This window comes from Eleutherodactylus coqui, chromosome 4, assembly GCF_035609145.1.
Source record: "Eleutherodactylus coqui strain aEleCoq1 chromosome 4, aEleCoq1.hap1, whole genome shotgun sequence".
NCBI lineage: Eukaryota > Metazoa > Chordata > Amphibia > Anura > Eleutherodactylidae > Eleutherodactylus > Eleutherodactylus coqui.
The window spans coordinates 182937179-182960181 of record NC_089840.1 but is presented as its reverse complement, the minus strand read 5'-3'; the positions used below and the strand labels follow the sequence as shown (position 1 = coordinate 182960181).

The 23003-nt window shown below is 43.7% G+C and overlaps 1 protein-coding gene across 1 annotated transcript in view; it reads left to right on the top strand.

Annotated features, from left to right (window-relative positions):
- LOC136625874 (small proline-rich protein 2G-like) overlaps positions 1-21372 on the top strand; it is a 41065-nt gene extending 19693 nt beyond the window's left edge. The window contains exons 2-5 of the mRNA XM_066600441.1: positions 13295-13308; positions 18470-18574; positions 19006-19053; positions 21210-21372. Of these exons, the coding sequence (XP_066456538.1) occupies positions 13295-13308; positions 18470-18574; positions 19006-19053; positions 21210-21259 (217 nt within the window). The 3' untranslated portion in view covers positions 21260-21372. The remainder of the gene's footprint in view (positions 1-13294; positions 13309-18469; positions 18575-19005; positions 19054-21209) is intronic.
- The last annotated feature ends 1631 nt before the right edge of the window (positions 21373-23003 follow it).

Sequence of the window (23003 nt, the reverse complement as noted above, 5' to 3'; positions counted from 1 at the left end):
CCATGGTGTCCGCTCAGGAGGGTCACATTCTCGGGTTGGTACAGCGTTTTCACAGCCTTTGCCTGGATAAGCCTGGTCGAGTTTCCGGGGGCCCGGAGGTCCCCCGTCAGAGGGGGGGTAATGTTACCATACAGTGCGGCATGGGGTCCCGCGGTCGGCGCGCGTCGCTCCGGCGTCGGCTCCAGCAGCCTGGAGCCCTGTGTCGAGGTCATCCCAGCAGCTTGGGTTGGCCAGTGGGCGGCGGCGTGGGCGTGCCCGCCCGTAGGGTGCCGCCCGCACTCCTCTGTGCTTCTTATACAGCAGTGGGTGGAGTTGCCTCCTCCCACTCTCCGCCCCTGGGCGGAACCTTGTGGTTAAAAGACTGGCAGTGAACTGAGCTCATTGCCAGTTATTGGTTCTGCATGCACCTAGCCAGTCTGTCTGTGGTTCCCCTCAGTCAGTCCCTAGTTGTCGGTCAGCTCCCTCTGGTCCCCTATCACTCTGTCTGTTTTTGTTGGTTCTGTTTGCCTCTAATCTAGTCTGGCCAGTCAGCACTAGTTGCTATCCAGCACCCTGCCAGTTTGCCTGTGAGTTCCATCTCCAGCCTTGTCAGTTTGTTGGTCTGATTCATCTGCCTCCCCTGTCGGCACTCTGTTCCCCCCATTAGGTAGGTTCCTGCTTGTCAGTCGCCAGGTCCCTAGCCAGGGCAGGGACCGCCGTCCAGTTGTCCGCCTGGGGTTAGCCAGGGCCGAGGCAAGTAGGCAGGGACAGTGGGGGTGCGGGAGATCAGGGCACCCCAACTGGCGCTCGGGGGGCAGAGTGCCGTAACAGCACCTTAACAGTAACCGCGTTGGTGGGAAATGGCCTCGCCGCCATCATGTCTTTGGGAAGCCTCTGTTTCCACACCCCAGAGACATACCATTAGCAGCGGTATAGGCAGAGCCCAGAATTCGTAACATTTCAGCCGTAGCATTAGGACAGGCCCCACTAACATATCACTAGCAGCATTATAGCGGGAGCGCAGTCTTCGTTCCATGTCAGCAATAGTAGCACTCAAGACAGGCCCCAGTAACAATTCCGAAGCAGCATTATAGCGGGAGCGCAGTCTTCGTTCCATGTCAGCAATAGTAGCACTCAAGACAGGCCCCAGTAACAATTCCGAAGCAGCAGTATAGTGGGAGCGCAGTCTTCGTTCCATTTCAGCAATAGTAGCACTCAAGACAGGCCCCAGTAACAATTCCGAAGCAGCAGTATAGTGGGAGCGCAGTCTTAGTTCCATTTCAGTAGCTGCAGTATAGCCAAGGCCCAAGTTACATTTATGTAGCTAAAGTGTAGGCCAACCCCACACACACTTCTGTACCATGAGTGGAGGCGAAGAACATACAAATTGCTATGATTACACTGTAGGTGAGGGCCCCAAAAAATTGGTGTACCAACAGTACTAATGTACCTCAGTAAAAATTGGCCATGCCCAACCAAGATGGCAGGTGAAACCCATTAATCGCTTTGGTTAATGTGGCTTAAGTGGTAACTAGGCCTGGAGGCATCCCAGTTTAACGAAAAATTGGTTCAAGTTAAAGTTTCAACGCTTTTAAGAGCATTGAAACATATAAAAATTGTTTCGAAAAATTAGATGAGTGAGCCTTGTGGCCCTAAGAAAAATTGCCCGTTTAGCGTGATTACGTGAGGTTTCAGGAGGAGGAGCAGGAGGAGGAGGAGGAATATTAGACACAGATTGATGAAGCAGAAATGTCCCCGTTTTGGATGGTGAGAGAGAACGTAGCTTCCATCCGCGGGTGCAGCCTACGTATTGCTTACGTATCGCTGCTGTCCGCTGGTGGAGAAGAGAAGTCTGGGGAAATCCAGGCTTTGTTCATCTTGATGAGTGTTAGCCTGTCGGCACTGTCGGTTGACAGGCGGGTACGCTTATCTGTGATGATTCCCCCAGCCGCACTAAACACCCTCTCCGACAAGACGCTAGCCGCAGGACAAGCAAGCACCTCCAGGGCATACAGCGCTAGTTCAGGCCACGTGTCCAGCTTCGACACCCAGTAGTTGTAGGGGGCAGAGGCGTCACCGAGGATGGTCGTGCGATCGGCTACATACTCCCTCACCATCCTTTTACAGTGCTCCCGCCGACTCAGCCTTGACTGGGGAGCGGTGACACAGTCTTGCTGGGGAGCCATAAAGCTGGCCAGGCCCTTAAAGACTGTTGCACTGTCTGGGCTGTACATGCTGCTCGATCTACGCACCTCCCCTGCTACCTGGCCCTCGGAACTGCGCCTTCTGCCACTAGCGCTGTCGGATGGGAATTTTACCATCAGCTTGTCCGCCAGGGTCCTGTGGTATAGCAACACTCTCGAACCCCTTTCCTCTTCGGGAATGAGACTGGGAAGGTTCTCCTTATAGCGTGGGTCGAGCAGTGTGTACACCCAGTAATCCGTAGTGGCCAGAATGCGTTGAATGCGAGGGTCACGAGAAAGGCATCCTAACATGAAGTCAGCCATGTGTGCCAGGGTACCTGTACGCAACACATGGCTGTCCGCACTAGGAAGATCACTTTCAGGATCCTCCTCCTCCTCCTCAGGCCATACACGCTGAAATGATGACAGGCAAGCAGCATGGGTACCGTCAGCAGTGGGCCAAGCTGTCTCTTCCCCCTCCTCCTCATCCTCCTCATCCTCCTCCTCCTCCTCCTCCTGAACGCGCTGAAATATAGACAGGAGGGTGCTCTGACTATCCAGCGACATGCTGTCTTCCCCCGGCTCTGTTTCCGAGCGCAAAGCGGCTGCCTTTATGGTTTGCAGGGAACTTCTCAAGATGCATAGCAGAGGAATGGTGACGCTAATGATTGCAGCATCGCCGCTCACCACCTGGGTAGACTGATCAAAGTTTCGAAGGACCTGGCAGATGTCTACCAACCAGGCCCACTCTTCTGAAAAGAATTGAGGAGGCTGACTCCCACTGCGCCGCCCATGTTGGAGTTGGTATTCCACTATAGCTCTACGCTGCTCATAGAGCCTAGCCAACATGTGGAGCGTAGAGTTCCACCGTGTGGGCACGTTGCACAGCAGTCGGTGCACTGGCAGATTAAAGCGATGTTGCAGGGTGCGCAGGGTGGCAGCGTCCGTGTGGGACTTGCGGAAATGTGCGCAGAGCCGCGCACCTTTACGAGCAGGTCTGACAAGCGTGGGTAGCTTTTCAGAAAGCGCTGAACCACCAAATTAAAGACGTGGGCCAGGCATGGCAAGTGCGTGAGGCTGCCGAGCTGCAGAGCCGCCACCAGGTTACGGCCGTTGTCACACACGACCATGCCCGGTTGGAGGCTCAGCGGCGCAAGCCAACGGTCGGTCTGCTCTGTCAGACCCTGCAGCAGTTCGTGGGCCGTGTGCCTCCTATCTCCTAAGCTGAGTAGTTTCAGCACGGCCTGCTGACGCTTGCCCACCGCTGTGCTGCCACGCCGCGCGACACCGACTGCTGGCGACGTCCTGCTGCTGCTGACACATCTAGATTGCGAGACAGAGGTTGAGGAGAAGGAGGAGGAGGGTGCTTTAGTGGAGGAAGCATACACCGCCGAACATACCACCACCGAGCTGGGGCCCGCAATTCTGGGGTTGGGTAGGACGTGAGCGGTCCCAGGCTCTGACTCTGTCCCAGCCTCCGCTAAATTCACCCAATGTGCCGTCAGGGAGATGTAGTGGCCCTGGCCGCCTGTGCTTGTCCACGTGTCCGTAGTTAAGTGGACCTTGCCACTAACCGCATTGGTGAGGGCGCGTACAATGTTGCGGGAGACGTGGTCGTGCAGGGCTGGGACGGCACATCGGAAAAGTAGTGGCGACTGGGAACTGAGTAGCGTGGGGCCGCCGCCGCCATCATAGCTTTGAAGGACTCCGTTTCCACAACCCTATACGGCAGCATCTCAAGGCTGATAAATTTGACTATGTGGACGGTCAACGATTGAGCGTGCGGATGCGTGGCGGCGTACTTGCGCTTGCGCTCCAACACTTGCGCTAGCGACGGCTGGACTGTGCGGTGCGAGATATTGCTGGATGGGGCCGAGGACAGCGGAGGTGAGGGTGTGGGTGCAGGCCATGAGACGGTCGTGCCTGTGTCCTGAGAGGGGGGTTGGATCTCAGTGGCAGGTTGGGGCACAGGGGGAGAGGCAGCGGTGCAAACCGGAGGCGGTGAACGGCCTTCGTCCCACCTTGTGGGGTGCTTGGCCATCATATGTCTGCGCATGCTGGTGGTGGTGAGGCTGTTGGTGGTGGCTCCCCGGCTGATCTTGGCGCGACAAAGGTTGCACACCACTGTTCGTCGGTCGTCAGGCGTCTCTGTGAAAAACTGCCAGACCTTAGAGCACCTCGGCCTCTGCAGGGTGGCATGGCGCGAGGGTGTGCTTTGGGAAACACTTGGTGGATTATTTGGTCTGGCCCTGCCTCTACCCCTGGCCACCGCACTGCCTCTTGCAACCTGCCCTGCTGATGCCCTTGCCTCCCCCTCTGAAGACCTGTCCTGAGTAGGCGTTGCACACCAGGTGGGGTCAGTCACCTCATCGTCCTGCTGCTCTTCCTGCGAATCCTCTGTGCGCTGCTCCCTTGGACTTACTGCCCTTACTACTACCTCACTGCAAGACAACTGTGTCTCATCGTCATCGTCCTCCTCACCCACAAAAAAGTTCTTGAGACAGTTGGCGGAAGTCCCCAGCCTCTTCCCCCGGACCCCGGGAACTTTCGAATGGTTGGGCATCAGTGACGATAAACTCCTCTGGTGGGAGAGGAACCACTGCTGCCCAATCTGAGCAGGGGCCCGAGAACAGTTCCTGGGAGTGTTCCCGCTCCTGAACATGTGTCATTGTAGTGGAGTGAGGAGGCTGGGAGGAAGGAGGAGCAGCAGACAGAGGATTCGGATTTGCAGCAGTGGACGGCGCAGAACTGTGGCTGGACGATAGGTTGCTCGAAGCACTTTCTGCCATCCAGGACAGGAACTGCTCATTTTCTAATAAACGTCTCCCGCGTGGACCCATTAATTGGGCGATGAATGTGGGGACGCCAGAAACGTGCCTCTCTCCTAATCGCGCAGCAGTCGGCTGCGACACACCTGGATCAGGAGCTCGGCCTGTGCCCACACCCTCACTTGGGCCTACGCGTCCTCGTCCACGTCCACGTCCTCTAGGCTTACCCCTACCCCTCAGCATGCTGTATTACCAGTGATTTGATTTCCCAGGCAGGAAATAAATTGGCGCAAGCCTGCAGGCCAAATATAATGTTTTCGCTTTTTTGCAAAGGGAAGGCCCCACTGCGTATATTCAATGAACAATAACTTTTAGAACTGTAGTGTGGCCCTGAAAAAGTGACACACAACTTTAGTGTAGCAGAGTTATTAACTCTAGCAGAGCAGGTATTTGCCAGTCAGGAAAGACAATGGCGCAAGCCTGCAGTAAACCGTAGCTGGTTGCGTCTGATTTTTGTACGTTGCCCACGCAGCACACACGTACACGGAGACCTTAGGACTGACACAGGCAGGCCAAATATATTTTTTTTTCCTTTTTTGCAAAGGGAAGGACCCACTGCGTATATTCAATGAACAATAACTTTTAGAACTGTAGTGTGGCCCTGAAAAAGTGACACACAACTTTAGTGTAGCAGAGTTATTAACTCTAGCAGAGCAGGTATTTGCCAGTCAGGAAAGACAATGGCGCAAGCCTGCAGTAAACCGTAGCTGGTTGCGTCTGATTTTTGTACGTTGCCCACGCAGCACACACGTACACGGAGACCTTAGGACTGACACAGGCAGGCCAAATATAATTTTTTTTCCTTTTTTGCAAAGGGAAGGACCCACTGCGTATATTCAATGAACAATAACTTTTAGAACTGTAGTGTGGCCCTGAAAAAGTGACACACAACTTTAGTGTAGCAGAGTTATTAACTCTAGCAGAGCAGGTATTTGCCAGTCAGGAAAGACAATGGCGCAAGCCTGCAGTAAACCGTAGCTGGTTGCGTCTGATTTTTGTACGTTGTCCACGCAGCACACACGTACACGGAGACCTTAGGACTGACACAGGCAGGCCAAATATAATTTTTTTCCTTTTTTGCAAAGGGAAGGACCCACTGCGTATATTCAATGAACAATAACTGTGTTGTGGCCCTGCCTACACAATTCTGTCCCTGTAGTATCAATGGAGGGTGCAATGCTCTGCACAGACGATTTTTAGAAAAAAAAAATATGCAACACTGCTAACAGCAGCCAGCACAGTACTGCACACGCTTAAATTTGGCCCTAGAAAGGACCGTTGAGGTTCTTGAAGGCTACACTCACTCCTAACACTCTCCCTGCCTATGCACCACTTCTGTCCCTAATGCCGGGTGCAATGCTCTGCACTGCCGATTTTGAGAAAAAAAAAAAAAAAAACACTGCTAGCAGCAGCCTGCACACAGGTAGATGTGGCTCTAAGAAGGACCTTTGGGGTTCTTGAAGCCTACACTGACTCCTAACGCTCTCCCTACAGCAGCACCAGCACGATAGTACTTTCCCTCAGCTAACTCACAAGGCATGTGTGGCAAGCCGCGGGAGGGGCCGACTTTTATACTCGGGTGACATCTGATCTTCCCAGCCACTCACTGCAGGGGGTGGTATAGGGCTTGAACGTCACAGGGGGAAGTTGTAATGCCTTCCCTGTCTTTCAATTGGCCAGAAAAGCGCGCTAACGTCTCAGAGAGGAAACTGAAAGTAACCAGAATACCGCGTGGTGCTCGTTACGAGTAACGAGCATCCCGAACACCCTAATATTCGCACGAATATCAAGCTCGGACGAGTACGTTCGCTCATTTCTAATCCTGAATAAAACGTGTCCCTCTACCATTTAGACGACACAAAGTAGGGCTTTTTGCAGACAATGTTCTGCTGCTCCTGCCCCAACCATTGTCTTCTCTTCGGGCGGTGACAAGAATAATAAACTATTTCAGACAAATCTCATATTACAAAATTAATTCCCACAAATCTTAACTAATGGGCTTTAACATTCCTAAATCTCTTAGGGAAATTATAAAAAAAAAGAGTTCCCTTTGTCAGAACCAGCAACTCTTGGGGCCGCTGTGCCCACACCACTGGTCCTGCCACCTGGGTTGCAGGTGTGCGGCGCAAGGGAGCCCCGGTTCTAGTGATCTTTCCTGGCCGCTGTAAATCTGGTCGCCGCCGGGTTGCTAGGGAGGCAGCAGGTGCTTCTCCATTTCCTTGACTACCAAGTGTGCTTCCTTGGTAACTGTCTGTTCAGCAAGGCTGGGGGCGGTGTTCCAGCACCTCCTTGATTGAGCCCTATCAGCTGCTGGGGCGGGAGTTCTGACAGCATTTAAATGTGTGTGTTTTCCTTCCAGCCTTGCCAGTGTGAGTTTGGTTCTCCAGCTGCACCCGCGTATATTTTGACTCCTCTTGTAACCCCGGCTTTTCTGACTTCTGCTTTTGGACTTGACTTCGTTTTTGCCTTCCCCTCTGTACTGCGTACCCCCCTGTTGCCGACCCGGATTGTCTGACCATTCTACTGTTTGTTTGTCTTCAGTGTCTGTTTGTCTTTCCCGTGTCCCGCCTCCCTAGTGAGGGTAGGGACCGCTGCCCAGTTGTCGCCCTGGGGGTTAGCCCAGGGGGGCAAGTAGGCAGGGACAGGGGTTGCGGGTTTTCTCAGGGACTCCCATTACCCCGGACACTGTCCTGACACCCTTATTCGTGGACAACAGAACCTGTTCCTTACTTGGGAGTAAAAATAGAATTAGCCACATATGACAAAATAGAACCTTCTTCGCTGGGGAGAATAGTGCTCTACAAAATGATGGTACTCCCAAAGATTCTATATGTTTTTAGAACTATGATGATTCCTTGCCCTAAGAAATACATAAAATCGCTTCAAAACTAAATGTTGGCTTTTATGTGGAAGAGAAAAAGACCTAGAGTAGCAGCCTCCATATAGTATTCATACAGGGGAAGAGGAGGAATGGGTATCCCCAATCTCACAGCATATTATAATGCCAATTTAATACACCAAATTAGACCTTGGTGCTTTTCTCTAAAAACTGTAAGCTGGCCAACTATTGAAAAATATCTAGGAGGGGGCTTGGATCTCCGAACAGTACTACTAGCGACTTCACTCAATCCAAATATTCACCTGCCAAACTGCCCTACTATCGAGGCTTCAATCAAAGCATGGGTCTATCTAGTTAAACTCTCCAAATCCCACTCCCCTAGATGTCAAGTCCGAAACTGAATTGAAAGTTTGGAACTTCTTATTCCTAGTCTAACAATCAAAAGTTGGAGAAAGAAGGGAATACGTTTCATTTCGGATCTACAGGATAACTCAAACCTAAAACCATTTGATAAGCTATGTAAGGAAACTGGCCTCACTAACTATTACTTATTTCAATATATGCAAATTAAAAGGTATTTGACATGTTGAACACAACTATCATTAATGCTACCCACTTATTTGTATAATCTGTTATTTAAGCAGGAAACCCAAAAAATACGTATGAAGTATTTATACAACATCTTTAACGGAGAGGCTGAGGAGGAAGAAAATAAACAAAAAAAGAACATTGGGAAAAAAGATATGAAGGTCACATACAATTTAGCACAGTGGACTAAAGCTTTCAATTGGGCCTACAAAAGCACTGCCTGCGCGAATGCATTGAAAGTACACCATTAGGTGATAACCAGGTGGTACTAGTCACCCATAAGACTAGCTAGACTCTTCTCAGGTCCCCTATATTTTTTGGGAGTGCCCCCCCCCCCCCTATTTTATCTTTATGGATCTCAGTGTTCGCAGCAATCTTTAAAATTACGAGCATAAAAATTAAGCCAAATCCACAATTAGCAATACTGTTGTTGGATATAGAAGAGATTCCTTCCCAATGTAGGAAGATTGTCGCACATATTTTACTCAATGTTAAACTGCTAGTAGCCAGAGAGTGGAGGTTCCCTAACGCTCCCTCAATCCAAAATTTAATCAGTATGACATTGGAGCATTGCTCGTATGAAAAACTATTTATCCGAAGGCAGAATAGAATGCAAAGCTATGGAGAAACTTGGAAACCTTGGTTAAATGGCATTAACAAAGGGATAATTTAACAAAAGAAAATAATTGACTAAAAACCTAGAATTATTATTATAAAGGTCTGGAAGGATGGGTTCTTTCAGGTCATGGTTGTGATGGTTCTAGAAATGTATCCCCTACTCCCTTTCTCTCCCCACCCCCTCTTCCCTTCCCTCCCCCCCCCCCTCCTCCTACCCCTCCCCTTGTTTTACCCAATCAACACTTTAATGTTTCTTTACCTTTAAAATTGCATGTTTACGTTGTTTTGTATGAAGAAAAGATTAATGTACAGATTCACCATCTGAATGCAGATTGCAAATCTAACCACTGCATTGTTTTATCTGTCATCTCAATAAAAATTATTGGAATTAAAAAATGTATACTGCAGATTATGATACGTGATCATAAAGTGGGTATAATTTCCCACATAAGAATTATATCATGAAGTTTTAATGTTAACCATATATTTTTTCCCAAAAGGTAATGAACTAGGAGTCCAAGCCAGAAATATAATTGTAATTCAATTTTGTAGAGTTGTGCAAAATGTTATTCTGTCTGTATTATTGAGTTTGCTGCTTGAACTCAGCTATCCAACATAAAATGTTTGGTCTGAGAATGTGGAAGGGAAGGGGAAAAAACAAGTAAGAAACACTTAATAAGAAAAAGACTCCAAGTTGTACATTATTAGTTATGGTCTGCAAAGTAAGACATAAGAAATGTAGAATGGTTCATCTGTACTGTTATAGGGCGATAAGGAAGAAATAGTATTATACAAAACCTTTAGAGATTGGTGGAATATTAGGATACCAAATACCTCAAAACCCCAAAGTACATCTTATATAAGCTAATTGACAAGTGTATCCAGAGAATTTGAACCATTTTCACCATTGTTTTTTGTTTTTTTTTAATTTGGGTACTTTATCAAGTCTAGATGCAATCACATGTTCCATTAGACAATTATGCTGGACTATCAGAAAATTTCAGTTACTGAAGGTAGTTCAGGGCCTCTCCACCTCCTGGCTATAGATGCTGTTGTTGCTGTTAAAATATAAGAGGTGATGAGAAAAATTCGGGACATCGAGGTTATTTAATCCCAATGAAAGAACGGCAACTTCTGGACCCCATGGTATTTTGGTTTGGAGTATTATGGTTAATGCATTATAGATATGTTCCCAAAATGTTTTAGGGGGATCACACAACAATGTGCCTGTGTGATTGTGACATCTCTAACATACATCAGAATTCTGTCAAGAGATTTTTACTAGTCTATACGGGGTATAGTACCATTTGTATAGTAATTTTCTATTGTGGTTTTTCGTACAGCGGGAAAATTTGGAGCTTATTAAGTATGCCCGTGCTCAATGGTCTGCGGAAAAGGATTTCTGAAGGTCTTTTTCCCATTTAAAAATGAATGCCCATACGTACGAGGTGGAAAAGGAGTTTAATTCTGTATAAGCTTTGAAAACACCTTTAATTTGTGTCTCATTGCTATATAGGAAAAATTCATATTTTGAGAGTAGTGTAGTGGTAGGGGGAAAAAAATGCTAAGAAGTGTCATAATTGTAGATATTTGTAGAATTCTTTATGCGGAAGAAAGAACATTTCGTAAAGTTGGGTGAATTATTTTAATATTGAATTTTCAAATAGGTCTTCTATTTTAAGAATGCCTCTAGTGCTCCTAGTAGTGAGATTTATATTTGGGATAAGAATTTGGATCACTTCTTAATACCAAATTTTGTAATGATGTCTGAGACTGCAACAAGAGAGCCTTCTAGAGAGTCCAAACTCAAAATAATATCGCCTGCAAATAGGCCAATGTGGTGTTCTGTGTTTCCTACACTAATGCCTGATATATTTGGAAATGGGCGGATTACTTGAGCAAAGAGCTCCATTATTAAAGCGAATATCATTGAAGATAGAGCGCAGCCCTGATGAGTTCCATTGCTAAAATTAAATAAAGTAGAAAGGGAGCCTGCATTGTACACCTGCACTCAGGGGTGCAATATAAGACTAGACTAGAAGAGAGGGGAATATAAGACTAGTATAGCAGAGAGTATGGGTGCCTAGAAACCTAATTTTGAAAGGCTAGAAGCAGAGAATGCGTTTTGTGTTTAGACACTACAGATGCTATATCAATATATCGTCTAGTATCATCTATTGTTTGACGTCCTCTAAAAAATCCCACTTGATCTTTGTGGATTAGATTGGGTAAAAATTTGGATAATCTTTGGCCAGAATCTTTGCATACCATTTTATGTCCGAGTTAAGAAGAGAAATAGGCCTGAAATTCGGAGGGCTGTCAGGGAATTTGCCAGGTTTAGCTAAAATAATAATGAGAGCTTTTCTGGTATAGCAAATCCCCTGGCAGCTATTTCATTGAACACTTTAGTCAAATAAGGGGCTAGAATGAGTCTATGAAATTTATAATATTCGTTAGTAAAGCAATCGGGTCCTGGGGACTTGTTGGACTTAAGGGTTTGGATGGCTGTCAGAACTTCAGCTGTATTAAATAGTTGAGACAGTGCATGCAATTTGAAGGAAAATAATGTGGGTGGATTGATTTTATTTAGAAACATGGATATATCAACAGGTGTGAGTTAGTTAATGGATTCATCATCAGTAGGTTGTACCGTGACCTACAATAGCTTGCTAAGGTGTTAACTATACCTTGGGGGTCAAGAACCTTATTATTTTGGGAGTCAAATATAAAAGGTATACAATATTTCGATGCTCGAGATTTAACCTGTCTATCCAATGTAGCTCCGGGTTGTTGATAAATGTTAGATATCTCCTTGGCTCTATTTGGGCAATAGAACGATTTGTTTCATCTATGTAAATTGCATAATTGAGATTGTAGAGAGAGTAACAGGGAGTTTCACTGTTTTTTGTCATATGATGTTGGTTTCAAAAAATGCCCTCTTTTTGGACACTTTTTGAGTGCACCACAAAGTGGAGTCAGAGACTTCACTATTATTGTTTAGATTGAAGTAGTCAAGAAGTGATTGCATTGAGTGGGGAGCATATTTTGTGTGTTGCGGATGTAGTTATGAAGGCACTAGATTCTGACAGCTGATACTGCTCTTGGAATAACATTTCTATGGGTGCATGGTCAGACCATGTAATGTTGCATATCTTGGAAAATGCAACATTTCCAAGGAGGTTTTTAACTACCAGAATGAGGGCAATTTTGTAGGGATGGGAAAAAAGGTATAATCTCAGTCTATTGAGTGCTGCAGCCGACAGACATCCAATAGATTATTCTCATTAAAGAGGGAAACAATGGACATTGGCTGGGTAGAGAGTTTAGTGGATGCAAAGTCCATAGAATGCAAGAGAATTTGGTTGGTTGCCTACTACCGTGTTTCCTCGCAAAAAAAGACTCTGTCTTATATTAACTTTTGCCTCCAAAGAAGCACAGTGCCTTATCTTGGGGGTGTTTTATACTTACCCAGCCGCTGGTGTCTGTGTCCCTTGTGCTGGTCCCTGCACTGCTGCAGTCCTCAGCACTGACAGGATTCTCTTCTACTGGTAACAGAACTTTGAATTCCTGACCTCCGGTAAGCACTGTGATTGATTAATCAAGCACTGGCTCTGATTGGCTGGCGCTCGATCCAATCACAGCGCTTACCGGAGTCAGGGTATTCAAAGCCCAGTTACCAGGAGAAGAGGATCCTGTCAGCGCTGAGAACTGCAGCCTGACACAGCACCGGAGACCAGCACGTGGGACACAGATGCCAGCGGCTAGGTGAGTATAAGCAATAAGATATAAAAAAGCAATAATCAGCTAGCTGCCGGCGTCTGTGTCCCTCTCACTGGTCCCTATGCTGCTGCAGTTCTCAACGTGACAGGATTCTCTTCTGGTGACGGGGCTAAAAATACCCCGCCTCAAGTAAGCGCTGTGATCGGATCGAGCGCCAGACAATCAGAGCCGGCGCTCGATGAACCACTCACAACCATTCAGTGATGTCATTCACTGAATGGCTGTGAATGATTGAGCGCCGGCTTTGATTAGCTGGTGGTCGATCCAATCACTGTGCTCTTACCGGAGGTTGGGAATTCAAAGCCCCATCACCAGAAGAGAATCCTGTCAGAGCTGAGGACTGCAGCCTGACACAGCCCAGGAGACTAGCAGGAGGGACACAAAGTATTGCTTTTTTCTACTTTTAACCTAGTGTAGCTACGGCTTATTTTTGAGGGAGGGCTTATATTTCAAGCACCCCTACTCAAAAATAGGGATAGGACTTATTATCAAGGTAGGGCTTATTTTCAGGGAAAGACAGTAGTAACACAAAACCCACTTCATGGTGATTTACAATAGTAAGAATTTTGTGTACAAATGAGTATTGCTTCGCGTTTGGGACATATACTGAGGCTATGATATAGTGGGCATTATTAATGGAGCAGATCAGAATAACATAACCATTGACATCAAGAATTTCTTGTTTTAGAAAGAAACCTATTGTGTATTTAAGGGCTATAGATACTCCACCCCTCTTGTGCGTTGCTGGAAGAAGAAAAGATGCAAGGAAATTGTCTGTGGGAAAGTCTAAAAGTATCATCTTTATTTAAATGTGTTTCCTGAACACAGACAATAATCTTTTGAAAAGTGTATTAAGACCTTTAGTATTAATAGAAATCATTTTAAGAACCATTGTAAAAGAATAGGCGAGACTGTTTAGGCTGGGAAATTGGCCAGGAAACCCAAACCAGGAAAGTTGTATTTAGTGGAGTACGTTTCCCAGGCTCTCTCCAACCAAAATACTGCAGACAGATGAGTAAGCATAGACGCATCCTAGACCACAGCATAAAATTAAACATTATTGTATAGTCAGCAGAATAAACCATAGGCCTTATAACACAGGCCAAGAAAAATAATAAAACAAAACCGAAAATTAACAGAGTAAATGGTACAAATTTTACCATAGTCTAAACGGGGAACTGGAAGTACCAGAAAATCATGTGTCTGTTACCACAACTTGAGTGCCGACACCCAAATGACAAGGAAGAAAATGAAAACAAGGAAGAAATATGTCACCGCATTTTAGCATATTGTATATATGAGAGTCATTTAGGCCGTCGTTTGGTATGGGAGGTTGTGATTCATTATTCATATAGACGGTTAGGGCTCCCTTAGCACATTCAGGAGAGTTCTGCGAAAGGAGATTCTATTTTCGGCATGGCTTCTTCCAGGGTTTTAGCAATGGATTTGGATCCATTTTAGTGACTATTAATTTCATGGGAAAGCCCCATTTATAAGAGATACCTTGCTCTCCTAAAATTTTGGTGCTGGGAGCGAATGCCTTCCTTTGGAGGATATAGAAAAACTGCATAATGCAGCGTAAAAAATCCTCTGCGCTCCTGGCTAATGATTTACCAGGGTATTTATTCTCAATAAGAGTTTCCAAACAAAACAAAGTAAAAGACAAAACCAAGGTATAAATAGGGATATACAAACCCTAACTAATACTCAGACTAACAAAAATTATATGCAACGCTTTTCTGCACTAAAGGTGCCTTTCCCAAGCATAATTAATAAGCTATGTAGCAGACTCCAAAAAAATAGTTAAAATATTACTGGGAGGCATAAGAAGGCCTTGATGGCCTTGATAGCAATTTAGAGTTTAAGACACTATTCATCACCAAGTTTAGCACCCAACATAGCCGTATTAGACAAATCCTTGTTAAAAATTGGGAGGCATCGCTTCTGATGAAAAATCCTCAAAAAAACAAAAGTAGTTTTATGTGGCTTAAAGCCAAAGAGATTTACTGGATATTCAGGTTAAACACCTTTGTCCGGGAAAAAATCTGAGCAATGAATAATTATTGGATCCTTATTTGCTCCCTCCCTCCTTCCTTCACCCCCCTTTTTTAATATTAATTTTTGTATTCTGCTGATACAATCCCTTAATCTTATAATATTTATATTTTCATTAATATTTATATTGTCTAACGTTTAAACATTTTTTTAGCTCATCTAGTTAGTCCACTGCATTATGGTGCACTAGTGTAAGATTAATATCCGTATGAAGGTATTTTTATGACATACTTTAAAGAATATTATATATTTCCTCCAGAATATTTAATGGGTGCCATTCCCTTCATTTTATGAATTATTAGGCATTTGTATACAGAGTTGCAGGCGCCTGCACTGACGGCAGCACATAGATAAAAGCAGGATCGGAGCCTCTGCTGCCTGGTGACACCCTGCCTGTCCTTACATCTTCAGCAAGCTCCCTGAAGATGCCCCAGGTCAGTAGCAGCAGTCAGAGAGTCTGCATTAGAGGCACTGAGGGAAATGCTCTCTGAGAATGATAGTGAGGATGTGCGGGCTTTAACCCCTTCATTACCATTTACTCCACTCTCCTTGGTAAAATAAAAGGGGATATCTAAAAGCAACATTTCCTCTGAGCATATGCATATACCTAACACTGGCTGGGCTGTTTCTCCCCCTCACCATTGTCAGTCGAGAGCCAGCGGATTCACGGAGTAAAGCAGAGACTGTGAAGGTGATACTGTCTGGTGTATGCTGCCGGTGAGTGCCGTGCTGCTGTAAGCAACAATTGCAGGCAGAGCAAAATTATTCTTCTGCGTCCATTAGCTGCCGAACATGCCCCCTGAAAAACCTTCTCTTAATAAAGGTTGTCACCTCACAACTATATATCCTCAAGTCATCCTGTCACCTCACAACTACTTTCCCCCCAAATCATCATGTCGCCTCACAACTATATATCCCCAAGTCATCTTGTAACCACACAACCATATATCCCCAAGTTATCTTGTAACCACACAACTATATATCCCCAAGTCATCATGTCACCCCACAAATATATATCCCCAAGTCATCCTATCACCTCACAACTATATATCCCCAAGTCATCCTCTCACCTCACAACTATATATCCCCAAGTCATCCTGTCACCTCACAACTATATATCCCCAAGTCATCTTGTCACCTCACAAATATATATCCCCAAGTCATCTTGTCTACCTCACTGCAATTTTTTAATGACTATGAAGAAAATCTTTATACTGCATCTTGTGAAAAGTTTCTGTCTGATTCTTTCACTACTAATTATTGTATTGTATAGCACTGGCGTCACGACAATTACCATCACAAGTCATCATAAGCCATTTACTCTCCTGCAGATGCTGGTATTTGGGAAAAACTGGTGATAGTCGCTGTTACACCAGTTTAGCTAACTCTCACTTTCACCATTTACGTCCCATCTGGTGCACTAAAACGGAAGTGGCATCATGAACAGGATTTTTACCTCTGTGACCTTAAAATAGACTTCGTTGGTGCTTAAAGTGAAGAAGGGGTTAAGCCACCATTTTGAAATTTGAAATGTTGTAATTGCCATTTTGTGCAAGGCTTGAACTGTCCGTTTGTCACTGTATCTAAATATGTCAGACTCCAGTGACAATGAACAGCCCAGTGGCACTGGGTCCTCAGCTACCACTCCACCTCCAATGATGCCTTTCACCATGCCGTATTACATGGGAGCCCCATGGTTATAACGTTGCATAAGTTGCGGAATGTTAAAAATAAAATGAGGGCTGTGTATTGTTTATTACCAATGAACAGAAATTAGAAATGTTATTAAGCCAGTGAGAGGCAGCTGCTGCATGAGAGGTAAAGTTCTGGCCCAGGGACCGAAAGAAGACAGTGGACCAGATTTTGAAAGGCTCCAAGGTATTTTTGAAACTCGAACGGCGTTCAGATGAAAAAGCAATTTTTTAATAACAGGTAGATGAATTTCTTAGGAATTACACCCTATCCCTATAAGAGAATATGAAGCTGTGATCCATGCTGACCCCAGAGAAGCAGCTGGAGCTGACCAAATGCTCAGAGAAAAAATTATAGAAGGAGCAGCTACCAAGGATTAATAGAGACAATAAAGATGTTATCCGTACAGAACTCTAATTCCTCTTTCCTCGACTTTAAAGAATTTGCAATAAAAATGTTAGGGCAAGAGGCCCAAGCAATTCCTGAAGAGACCTCAGAAACCATGTTCCAAATCATAGGAACCATACCTCGAATCATGTCCTCCAAGAGTGTATCTGTGGTACAGGCTGGTCAGTCTCAGGCCACCACAACAGACCTGTTAAGCAAAATGCAGAAACACATGACGGAGATGACCCGCAGTATAACAACCTTATGGCAGAGAATGGGAGAGTTAGGGGCTCATGCTGCAGATGCTAAGTCGAACTCCTGGTCTGACAAGATGTTTATCAATAGTTCTAAGCGACTACATATTCCCCCAACCGAACATTGATCTGATGACAGATTTGACACACCTCGGAGGATTTTCTGTTGGGCATTGTCACAAAAGAGGACATATATTTCTTTTATAAGAAATTTTAAATTACAAGAATGAAATAAACCTTAACTGTAGTCTTATCTTTAAGGTGGCATCACAATTCAGTTATTTGAGACAATAGAAATCTATGGTAGACAGCACTCAGCAATCTGAAAAGACTCAAATTTTTGTGTGGTGCGCAGGCTTTACCAATAGACTGCGCGGGATCAGGAGTACAGGTGAGTATACAAAATGTATAACGCTGCTCCCTGCTACCTCCCCTAACAGCAACATTACTTAGTTTATGCGAGGTGACAGGTTTTCTTTAAGCCTCTATGGAATAAAGTTTAGTTTTATTTATTCCTGAAGTGCGGGAGCAAACCTTTGTTTTTATACTGCATGTACTTTCCCACCATTGATGTGCTGTGTTTTGCTCCATGCACTCCTTTTCATTTTTTAATACAAGACCTGCTGTTATTGGAGGGCTGCCTTACCAAGAACATATACTGTATATGATTAGTTACACATATGGCACCATCATTGTATTCAGTGTATCTGTAGCAAGGAGCACTGAGTTGTGCAAAGTTGACGTTGATTGCATAAACAAAACTGATACTAATGACATAGACCTTATGGATTTCTAAACAGCTTAGAACCAGACTACCTATATGTGTCAGCCAAATACTTCAGGAATTCTAATCACATCTCTCTACCCTATTATTTACTTAGCATCTTCCTTCTTTTACTCATTTTAAAATGGGATATTCATTTTTCATCACATTACTTGACAGGTGGTTTTTAAAGACATGGATTTCTAAACCATTAGCCATAAAAAGCACTCTATTCCTGGATTCACATGACATGAGGTGTTCTCTTGTAAACACCCAATTTCAAGGAAATAATTATATGGACTTAAACATTCTGTTTGAAACATCTTTAATTTCAGTCTTATAAAAACTATTTTATTTATGTTTGTTCCTTGTGACATACCAAGCTTTGTGTATAAAAGCAACCTTCTCAAAGCATCCCAACAGTCAACTACAAATCTTCCTACAGTTATCTTCTGCTGTTCTAGGTACAGATTCCAAAGCAAACATGTCTGGAGTTAAAGGAGGACATTGCCAACAGAAGTCCCAATGCAAGGACCCATGCCAGAAGCAAAGCGTCTGCCAAGACCCATGCCAGAAGCAAAGTGCCTGCCCTAACCCATGCCAAGATCGTAAGTAAAACTGTTGGGGAGCACTATTTTATAACAACCACATATTAAGGAATTAATTCAAGTAGTAATTATATCTAGAATTGTATTTGATTTTTCTTTTAATTTATCCTAATCTAGAAGCCTACAAAAATTTGGATAGTTCAACACATAGATAATAGTATTAATATTAAGTCTTCATTGTGTTGAAGACAAAAGTATCTCCGAAGAGAATATTACCAAAATAGTCCACAAGTTGCAGTCTCAGAGCAGCATTGTATGGGGGGCATGTTTAGCCTTCAAAAGCTACTATAGCTTAAATCCAAACACGTTTTCCAATACTATAAAAGGGAGATCATTTGTTAATTCAAAATTATATTCTATTCAAAACTATAAGTAATTTACTTCCCAAGTCATTTCAGATAGCAGACATTAACATATATTATTTCTTTCAGCTTGCAAACCTATTCAACAATGCCAGGGCTCCGGTGGTTATCAAAAAGGTACTGTATAAAAGTTATGAGATAGTTATGACTTCTATCCTGTATTTTTTCCCATTTCCCCTCTCTGGAGTTGATACATGTGATTCTCAATTCTCTTTAGACTAGTAGGAGGAGCCTGCTGCTGAGCTGTGTGTGGTGTGTTCTATAGACTGTACACAGAGAACTGCAGATTCTGCTCTTTAACCGTTTCCAATCATCTGTCTGACGTCTTCGTACATTCTGATTGAAGCTTGTACAGCTCCAATATCAGAAGACGTCCGACAGGGTATTCTTACCGTCTATTGCCAGCCACTCTGCTGTCAAAGCCTCTCTGGCGCACACACACTGCTTTAGCCTGCAGATGGCACCATTGTATAACAGCAAAAAGAGAAAGCCTTTTAGGAAACCCTGAATCCAAAATTGGATTGGAAACATAGACATGACATCATGTAGGACAGCAGGACTGAGCAGTGGCAATGTGTATACATATCAGTAAATAACTCAGCAGTAGCTCTACCATCATCTCAGTTCCTCTGTCTTTCACCCCTCCCTTCTGCTCTCATAGAATTTTAATAAACAGGATGATTTGTCTCACTTCCTGCTCTGCCATCATGATGTCTCGAGTCATAGATATAACATTACTGAACAAAAAGCAGAGAACAGACCTAGTGGCCAGTACTTTAGGGGGATTTCTTCAGCACAAAAATGTATATTTCGGTAAATAAACTAAATTGCAGTTTTGCTAGTTATACCAGCTATCGTTTAAGCATAACTTGTTTAAAAAGTTTGCAGCCATTTAATTTTAACATTTTCCTTTTGTTATTCTATTACCATAAGTACTTTATATACTGTATGTGTAAGCCCAAATACTATAACAGTTATTCATAGGATATATATAAGCATGTTTGAAGATTCTCAGTACAAATGCTTTTCACACACATGAAAATTGTCTTTTTTTCATTGTCCAAAAAAAAAACCCTGCAGAAATATGTATTGTAATATGAATTACAATTGAAATCAATAGGCCCTTGTCTTGTGCAATACTGAACCATATTGCAATAGGTCAGATATGGCGTGTGACTGCACCCTCGTTGTGCTGTTTTGAAATCAATGAGCTGTAGGGCATTTCAAAATAATAGTGCTAAACAAGGTGTCAGTTTTAGGGTTCTTTCACATGAGACATTTCTGCACTGCAATGTTATCCCTATGGGGCTTGAATTCCACACCTGTTTAAATTCACACTTCTCTACTTCAAAACCGCAAGATTAAGTTCCACAGCGAAAAATATTTCTGCGGTGGACTTAAGGACGTCTTGCAGAATTGTTGTTGCGGATTTCTAACATACAAGAGATGTAATTAATTCAGTAATTAAAGTCTGTGTAAAAACAGCGCAGGAAATTCTGCAAGATGTTCCACAGAATGCATTCCGCGGCTGTGTGAAAGGTCCCTTGGGGTATCTTTAAACGTTGTGGATTTCTTGTAGATTTTCAACAGTGAATCTACAGAGAATCTGCAGCAACAAGATCTGCACATGTTGCATTGCAAATGGGGAAATCTTCACTAAATTGACATGTTAAGGATGTATCTGTTTTTGGTGAAAACTAAAGTAAATTTGATAGACCATAGGCAGGAATGAAATTTAGCACATTTTCACAAAAGCTGTACATAGCAATTTGTTTTGAACATTTTAACTTCTTACTTATCACTACAATTAAAATAATTCAATGTGTGGAAGGGAGCATATAAAATGGAACATTAGGCTTCCCTCACATGCACTTTTTAACACAAAAAAGGCATGTAAGAATGCATTTTTGAATGGTACATGCATTTTTTAAAAACCTTTTTTTGGGTATAAATTATATTTACACATTTTTAACATGCATTTTTGAGTTAACCAATCAGAGCATTAGCTTGCTGTCAATTTTCATGTTCTATAGAGAAGTCTATGCAAAAACGGCAGGAAGAAATCCAACCAGTCAGACTGTTCATATTGCACAACAAAACTACCACTGAAACAAATTTTTTCATATGATATTTTCCTATTAACCTTCACTTAACATGGCTGGAATAATAAAAAGAAAAAAACATCTGTGGCAAAAACAAAAACCAGGTAGGACAACACTAAAACGCTGTATGCTAAACCATCCTAAACATTTTTTTCCTTTTTTCCTTGACAGACCCTTGCAATCCCTGCAAACCTCCCCCTTGCCAATACCAAGGAAAATGACCGCCCTTCAAGCAACATTGCCTTGGATGTTAATAACAAAGCATATGCCTTAAATTATAAATGTAACATATATGGCTTGCTGCTCAAGAGTTAAATAAAAGTCTCCGATCCATGACGTTGTCTTCTCTACTTTATACCAATAGAACACATCTCATAAAGTGTATCTCATGAAGACAACACCTGATTATTTTCTGTTTTAGGGCATATAACAATTATAGAGTGACATCATCCACTCCGCAAGTAGACCCCATTCTGGCAGACTCGAGTTGTTGATGTATTACATCAGTGGTCATTCATCGGAATGGCTTCCATGTAAAACTATACAGGGTGATTCAATAAGAATGGTGTAAAAGTAAAGCTGATTTTATTCATACATGCATTGACATACAATAGCTAGAATTACATGGAAAGGTAGAAGGCCTCTTCAATTGTTTAATACGCCTTTCAGATGTTTGATGTAGGGGCTGTTAGTGACACAAGAAAACTTAAAACAATGCATCTCCTCTGTAGAGGAATTGATAACAAAGAGTATGCTGGGTGTTTCGGGGCAAGCCTGGACAACTGACATCTGCCGTGTCACCAATGCCGCCCACATTGAACATCTGTAAGGTGGATTAAAAACTTGAAGAGTTCTTCCAACTTTACGTATCATTCTGGTCGTTTGAATGTTACTTTTTGTATCAATAAATCAGCTTCACTTTTGTTCCATTCTTTTTGAATCACCTTGTATTTGTCTCACTGGCTGTGGCTTTCCTCAGCAAGCTAAAGATGTTTTTCATGGGTATCCAAAGCTGTTCCCAGAGCAGTCAGTTGTCTTCGTACCGACACTCAAAAGGCAAAATACCTCAAAATACTGACCCTCTGCACCAAAAGGCATTATCTGTGGTGAGGCAGATTATTTAATGTAAAGTACTGCACAGGGTTGTACACAAAAATCATGGTGTCCTGTAGCAAAATTTCGAATTGACCAACCCCTACTGAGAGATCTGATAATTGTACTGTTTTTTATTTATTTAAGCTAATATCAACCTTTAGTTTTCTAACATATATTTATAGAGTTTGTAGCTCTTGTTTTATACACATAGAACCAGGGGCATGATTATAGGCTCATGGGCCTGGGTGCGAAAGATCTTGGGGCCTCTCGCAACTTCATAGTCATGTCTTGCCCATCACTTTTAGCAGCATCACTGGCCTTTTAAGTGATTCATCGATGCAGCACAAGCCTCAAGACATATGTTTTGTTTCACCCACAAAAAGCAAAAAATATATACTGTATGTACACATTGAAGACAACCCCTAAGATAACTTCCATACCATGTTAGGCTCAGATACAGTGGCTTGGCTCCAGTGTACAGTGGTGCCTTGACATACCAGTTTAATCCATTCCGAGACAGAGATTGTAAGGCAAAAAACTCGTATGTCAAAGTACTTTTCCCAATTGAAATGCATTGAAAGGCCATTAATGCATTCCAATGCATTTCTATGGGGAAACTCACTACAAGTTAAAAAAAAAATCAATATTCACCTACTGCGGCATTCTGCGGTGCTGCTGCAGACGGTCGCTCCACCTCCTTGCTCAGTGGAGAGGCCTTAAGCTGGGTATTGGGGGGTTTCGCAGATCAATGATCTCCAGACTCTGGAGGCATCAATGGGATTCCCTATGGAACAGAAGAAAGTCTTGCCAGATACCCACGTACTCATGACTTCTTCAGCCAAGTCCTCTGCCTCTGGATGAGAAGCTTAT